The 7,278-nt window shown below is 45.1% G+C and overlaps 1 protein-coding gene across 1 annotated transcript in view; it reads right to left on the minus strand.

Moving 5' to 3' along the window:
• Positions 1–267: 267 nt before the first annotated feature.
• Positions 268–7,278, minus strand: part of LOC124021040 (RNA binding protein fox-1 homolog 1-like) — a 33,456-nt gene continuing 26,445 nt past the window's right edge. The window contains exons 3-6 of the mRNA XM_046336351.1: positions 6,608–6,751; positions 6,401–6,454; positions 5,611–5,703; positions 268–351 (exon numbers count right to left, since the gene is read on the minus strand). Coding sequence (XP_046192307.1) covers positions 313–351; positions 5,611–5,703; positions 6,401–6,454; positions 6,608–6,751 — 330 coding nt within the window. The 3' untranslated portion in view covers positions 268–312. The remainder of the gene's footprint in view (positions 352–5,610; positions 5,704–6,400; positions 6,455–6,607; positions 6,752–7,278) is intronic.

Consider the following 7,278-nt stretch of genomic DNA (forward strand, 5'->3'; position numbering starts at 1 on the left):
GGGAGGTAGAGAGAGGTAGGGAGAGAGAGAGAGAGAGAGGTAGAGAGAGGTAGGGAGAGAGAGAGAGAGAGAGGTAGAGAAAGAGAGAGAGAGGTAGAGAGAGGTAGGGAGAGAGAGAGAGAGAGAGGTAGAGAGAGGTAGGGAGAGAGAGAGAGAGAGAGGTAGAGAGAGAGAGAGGGAGGTAGAAAGAGAGAGAGAGGTAGAGAGAGGTAGGGAGATAGAGAGAGAGAGAGAGGGTAGTAATAATACATCTCGCTTCACACTTACCATTCCCAGACCAGTTTTTGGCCCCGCCCACTTGTTTGTGTTTTGTTACCGTGGTAACAGAGTTGGGGGTGTATACGAGTGGAGCTACCATTGGGAAGATGGAGGAAGGGGGAGATGAGAGAGGAATATGCCTCAAGAGGCCAAAGCAATGGCTGTCAAACCCGCAATCACTATGCCAGCGTTTGCCAAACTCGGTACTCTGGACACCAAACAGGTGCACGTTTTTGGTCAGCCAAACAGCTGAGTAAAATTATAGAAACTTGTTGATGAGTTGATTACTTGAATCAGCTGTGTGGAGCTACAATTTCTCTCTGTAGTTCTCTAAAGTTCTCTGTGTGGCTCTTGGTGTCCAGAGGACTGAGTTTGGTAAACCCTGCTCTGTGCCCTAAAACCTCTCTCTCTTTTATCTCTCTGTAGTTCTCTGTGTGGCTCTTGGTGACCCGGGGACTGAGTTTGGAAAACCCTGCCCTGTGCACTAAAACCTCTCTCTCTTTTTGCTCTCCGTAGTTATCTAAAGTCCTCTGTGTGGCTCTTGGTGTCCCGAGGACTGAGTTTGGTAAACCCTGCCCTGTGCACTAAAACCTCTCTCTCTTTTTGCTCTCCGTAGTTCTCTAAAGTCCTCTGTGTGGCTCTTGGTGTCCCGAGGACTGAGTTTGGTAAACCCTGCCCTGTGCACTAAAACCTCTCTCTCTCTGTAGTTATCTGTGTGGCTCTTGGTGTCCTGGGGACTGAGTTTGGTAAACCCTGCCCTGTGCACTAAAACCTCTCTCTCTTTTATCTCTCTGTAGTTCTCTGTGTGGCTCTTGGTGTCCCGAGCGCTGAGTTTGGTAAACCCTGCCCTGTGCACTAAAACCTCTCTCTCTGTAGTTTTCTGTGTGGCTCTTGGTGTCCCGGGGACTGAGTTTGGTAAACCCTGCCCTGTGCACTCAAACCTCTCTCTCTTTTATCTCTCTGTAGTTCTCTGTGTGGCTCTTGGTGTCCCGAGGACTGAGTTTGGTAAACCCTGCCCTGTGCACTAAAACCTCTCTCTTTTATCTCTCTGTAGTTCTCTGTGTGGCTCTTGGTGTCCCGGGACTGAGTTTGGTAAACCCTGCCCTGTGCACTCAAACCTCTCTCTCTTTTATCTCTCTGTAGTTCTCTGTATGGCTCTTGGTGTCCCGAGGACTGAGTTTGGTAAACCCTGCCCTGTGCACTAAAACCTCTCTCTCTTTTATCTCTCTGTAGTTCTCTGTGTGGCTCTTGGTGTCCCGAGGACTGAGTTTGGTAAACCCTGCCCTGTGCACTAAAACCTCTCTCTCTTTTATCTCTCTGTAGTTCTCTGTGTGGCTCTTGGTGTCCCGGGGACTGAGTTTGGTAAACCCTGCCCTGTGCACTCAAACCTCTCTCTCTTTTATCTCTCTGTAGTTCTCTGTATGGCTCTTGGTGTCCCGAGGACTGAGTTTGGTAAACCCTGCCCTGTGCACTAAAACCTCTCTCTCTTTTATCTCTCTGTAGTTCTCTGTGTGGCTCTTGGTGTCCCGAGGACTGAGTTTGGTAAACCCTGCCCTGTGCACTAAAACCTCTCTCTCTTTTATCTCTCTGTAGTTCTCTGTGTGGCTCTAGGTGTCCCGGGGACTGAGTTTGGTAAACCCTGCCCTGTGCACTCAAACCTCTCTCTCTTTTATCTCTCTGTAGTTCTCTAAAGTCCTCTGTGTGGCTCTTGGTGTCCCGAGGACTGAGTTTGGTAAACCCTGCCCTGTGCACTCAAACCTCTCTCTGTAGTTCTCTAAAGTTCTCTGTGTGGCTCTTGTTGTCCCGGGGACTGAGTTTGGTAAACCCTGCCCTGTGCACTAAAACCTCTCTCTCTTTTATCTCTCTGTAGTTCTCTGTGTGGCTCTTGGTGTCCCGGGGACTGAGTTTGGTAAACCCTGCCCTGTGCACTAAAACCTCTCTCTCTGTAGTTATCTGTGTGGCTCTTGGTGTCCCGAGGACTGAGTTTGGTAAACCCTGCCCTGTGCACTAAAACCTCTCTCTCTGTAGTTCTCTGTGTGGCTCTTGGTGTCCCGAGGACTGAGTTTGGTAAACCCTGCCCTGTGCACTAAAATCTCTCTCTCCGTAGTTCTCTGTGTGGCTCTTGGTGTCCCGAGGACTGAGTTTGGTAAACCCTGCCCTGTGCACTAAAACCTCTCTCTCTTTTAGCTCTCTGTAGTTCTCTGTGTGGCTCCCAAAACATATTGTTTCCAATTCTTGGAATTGGATTTGTGAGTTGCCATGGAAACCAAATCAATGTTTCATAGTGTTGGATGAGAAGTGGCAAATACTATCATTGTTCCCTTTAGCTTGAATATATTTAACTTTTTTCTCCACTGTTTATAGGGGACTGTAGTTTGTAACTTACAGGCCACTGTATACCCCTAACCCTGCAGTGAGGTCAATCACTACCCATGATCCTTCACTGCTTTGTTTACTTCCCTGACTTTTCTGAGGAACTGGCTGTAAGCACCCTTTAACCTCAAAAGGACAAAACACATTACAGTTGAAGTCAGGAAGTTTACAAACACCTTTAGCCAAATACATTTAAACTCAGTTTTTCACAATTCCTGACAATCCTAGTAAAAATTCCGTCTCAGGTCAGTTAGGATCACCACTTTATTTTAAATGTGAAATGTCAGAACAATAGTAGAAATAATTATTTATTTCAGCTTGTATTTCTTTCATCACATTCCCAGTGGGTCAGAAGTTTACATACTCAATTAGTATTTGGTAGCATTGCTTTTAAATTGTTTAACTTGGGTCAAACATTTTGGGTAGCCTCCCACAATAAGTTGGGTGAATATTGGCCCATTCCTCCTGACAGAGCTGGTGTAACCTAAGTGTATGTAAACTAGTTTTAATGACTCCAACCTAAGTGTATGTAAACTAGTTCTAATGACTCCAACCTAAGTGTATGTAAACTAGTTTTAATGACTCCAACCTAAGTGTATGTAAACTAGTTTTAATGACTCCAACCTAAGTGTATGTAAACTAGTTCTAATGACTCCAACCTAAGTGTATGTAAACTAGTTCTAATGACTCCAACCTAAGTGTATGTAAACTAGTTCTAATGACTCCAACCTAAGTGTATGTAAACTAGTTCTAATGACTCCAACCTAAGTGTATGTAAACTAGTTCTAATGACTCCAACCTAAGTGTATGTAAACTAGTTCTAATGACTCCAACCTAAGTGGATGTAAACTAGTTCTAATGACTCCAACCTAAGTGGATGTAAACTAGTTCTAATGACTCCAACCTAAGTGGATGTAAACTAGTTCTAATGACTCCAACCTAAGTGGATGTAAACTAGTTCTAATGACTCCAACCTAAGTGGATGTAAACTAGTTCTAATGACTCCAACCTAAGTGGATGTAAACTAGTTCTAATGACTCCAACCTAAGTGGATGTAAACTAGTTCTAATGACTCCAACCTAAGTGGATGTAAACTAGTTCTAATGACTCCAACCTAAGTGGATGTAAACTAGTTCTAATGACTCCAACCTAAGTGGATGTAAACTAGTTCTAATGACTCCAACCTAAGTGGATGTAAACTAGTTCTAATGACTCCAACCTAAGTGGATGTAAACTAGTTCTAATGACTCCAACCTAAGTGGATGTAAACTAGTTCTAATGACTCCAACCTAAGTGGATGTAAACTAGTTCTAATGACTCCAACCTAAGTGGATGTAAACTAGTTCTAATGACTCCAACCTAAGTGGATGTAAACTAGTTCTAATGACTCCAACCTAAGTGGATGTAAACTAGTTCTAATGACTCCAACCTAAGTGGATGTAAACTAGTTCTAATGACTCCAACCTAAGTGGATGTAAACTAGTTCTAATGACTCCAACCTAAGTGGATGTAAACTAGTTCTAATGACTCCAACCTAAGTGGATGTAAACTAGTTCTAATGACTCCAACCTAAGTGGATGTAAACTAGTTCTAATGACTCCAACCTAAGTGGATGTAAACTAGTTCTAATGACTCCAACCTAAGTGGATGTAAACTAGTTCTAATGACTCCAACCTAAGTGGATGTAAACTAGTTCTAATGACTCCAACCTAAGTGGATGTAAACTAGTTCTAATGACTCCAACCTAAGTGGATGTAAACTAGTTCTAATGACTCCAACCTAAGTGGATGTAAACTAGTTCTAATGACTCCAACCTAAGTGTATGTAAACTAGTTCTAATGACTCCAACCTAAGTGTATGTAAACTAGTTCTAATGACTCCAACCTAAGTGGATGTAAACTAGTTCTAATGACTCCAACCTAAGTGGATGTAAACTAGTTCTAATGACTCCAACCTAAGTGGATGTAAACTAGTTCTAATGACTCCAACCTAAGTGGATGTAAACTAGTTCTAATGACTCCAACCTAAGTGGATGTAAACTAGTTCTAATGACTCCAACCTAAGTGGATGTAAACTAGTTCTAATGACTCCAACCTAAGTGGATGTAAACTAGTTCTAATGACTCCAACCTAAGTGGATGTAAACTAGTTCTAATGACTCCAACCTAAGTGTATGTAAACTAGTTCTAATGACTCCAACCTAAGTGGATGTAAACTAGTTCTAATGACTCCAACCTAAGTGTATGTAAACTAGTTCTAATGACTCCAACCTAAGTGGATGTAAACTAGTTCTAATGACTCCAACCTCAGTGTATGTAAACTAGTTCTAATGACTCCAACCTAAGTGTATGTAAACTAGTTCTAATGACTCCAACCTAAGTGGATGTAAACTAGTTCTAATGACTCCAACCTAAGTGGATGTAAACTTCTGACTTAAACTGTATGTACGTCACAACAAACTTCCAACTGAACAAATCTTTTTGAAAATAAATGAGGTCATAACAAAATGAAGCAAATCCTGGGAAATATACATCAGTAAACCTGTAGACGTATTAATGGGTATGAACAAAAACCCAGACAATAAATCAAAATGGGGGCTGTATGAGGAGAGTTCAGGGAGGGAGGTGATGACGCAGGTGGAGAGACAGGTGACGTGTGGGACAGGGTGGAATGGAGGGAGTGAAGCAGACATTATGCACACACACATTCACACACACACATACACGGACAAAGAGGAAGAGGAGGAGGTAAAGGAGGAAGAGGAGGAGGTAAAGGAGGAAGAGGAGGAGGTAAAGGAGGAAGAGGAGGAGGTAAAGGAGGAAGAGGAGGAGGTAAAGGAGGAAGAGGAGGAGGTAAAGGAGGAAGAGGAGGAGGTAAAGGAAGAAGAGGAGGAGGTAAAGGAAGAAGAGGAGGAGGTAAAGGAGGAAGAGGTAAAGGAGGAAGAGGAGGAGGTAAAGGGGGAAGTATTTGTAACATGCACCTCTATTTTACGACCTTCTACGACCGTGCCGTGTAATTTGTCTCGCGCCCTGTCAGCGTCCGCACTATGCTCGAAAGTTACGAACCCAAAACCCTGCATGCAGGATGGAGAGGGAGAGAACAACATGCATGTTATTCATGTTATTATAATCATTACTCATATTATTACTGTCATTACTCCAGTCAGTACAGAAAACAGCCTGGGCTGTTGTTCAGTAGAATAACGCATGTTATTCATGTTATTATAATCATTACTCATATTATTACTGTCATTACTCCAGTCAGTACAGAAAACAGCCTGGGCTGTTGTTCAGTAGAATAAAAGGAGAAAAACATGTTGAAATGTAAAAAGATGAAGCACACTATTATAGGCCAGCTTCAGGCAGGAACCCCCTCTGCTTCAAAACGTTTTCCTTATCTTCTCCCCTCTAACACACATCTCTAACCTCTAGCTTCCTCTAAAACACATCTCAAACCTCCAGCTTCCTCTAAAACATCTCTAACCTCTAGCTTCCTCTAACACATCTATAACCTCTAGCTTCCTCTAACACATCTCTAACCCCTAGCTTCCTCTAACACATCTCTTTAACCTGTAGCTTCCTCTAAAACACATCTCTAACCTCTAGCTTCCTCTAACACATCTCTTTAACCTGTAGCTTCCTCTAACACATCTCTAACCTCTAGCTTCCTCTAACACACATCTCTAACCTCTAGCTTCCTCTAACACATCTCTATCCTCTAGCTTCCTCTAACAACTACCATGCAGAAGAGAAACACAACGCGTCACCTACCTTAGAGCCCCGCTCGTTAAAAATGATTTCAACGTCTAAGATTTGACCAAATTGCTGGAAGGAAAGACAGAAAACAAAGCCAGAGTCAATGACATTCTTTAATGCAGGATTGTTCAGTGGTACAGCACATGGAATAGTATTTAGCATGGAGTAGCATGGAGGAGCACTTATGGGAGATAACATCAGTAATTGTAGTGTAATACTCACGCCAAACATTTGCCTGAGGTCTGGGTCCCTGAATCTGAAGGGTATGTTGGAGACATGGAGACGCTTGGGCTGAGTCTTACTGTTACAACTGTCAGACGACTGGCTCTGCTGCTGACTGTCTGTCTGAGACACCTCCTCTGTCTGCTGGGGGGAGGGAGGGAGGGAGGGAGGGAGGGAGGGAGGAGGGAGGGAGGGAGGGGAGGAGGGAGGGAGGGAGGGAGGGAGCGGAGGAGGGAGGGAGGGAGGGAGGGGGAGGAGGAGGGGAGGAGGGAGGGTGGGAGGGGGGGGGGAGGAGGAGGGGAGGAGGGAAGGAGGGAGGGAGGGAGGGAGGGAGGGAGGGTGGGAGGGAGGGAGGGAGGGAGGGAGGGGAGGAGGGAGGGAGGGAGGGAGGGAGGGGAGGAGGGAGGGAGGGGAGGGGAGGAGGGGAGGAGGGGAGGGAGGGAGGGGAGGAGGGGAGGAGGGAGGACGGGAGGAGGGAGGGAGGGAGGGAGGGAGGGAGAAGAGGAGGGAAGGGAGGAGGGAGGGAGGGAGGGAGGGGGGGGAGGGAGGGAGGGAGGGAGGGAGGGGGAGGAGGGGGAGGGAGGGAGGCAGGGGAGGGAGGGAGGGGAGGAGGAGGGAGGGAGGGGAGGGAGGGAGAGGGAAAATAAAGTCACAAGGAAGTTGAATACAAA

Source organism: Oncorhynchus gorbuscha, unplaced genomic scaffold, assembly GCF_021184085.1.
Source record: "Oncorhynchus gorbuscha isolate QuinsamMale2020 ecotype Even-year unplaced genomic scaffold, OgorEven_v1.0 Un_scaffold_1030, whole genome shotgun sequence".
In the NCBI taxonomy this organism is placed as follows: Eukaryota; Metazoa; Chordata; class Actinopteri; order Salmoniformes; family Salmonidae; genus Oncorhynchus; species Oncorhynchus gorbuscha.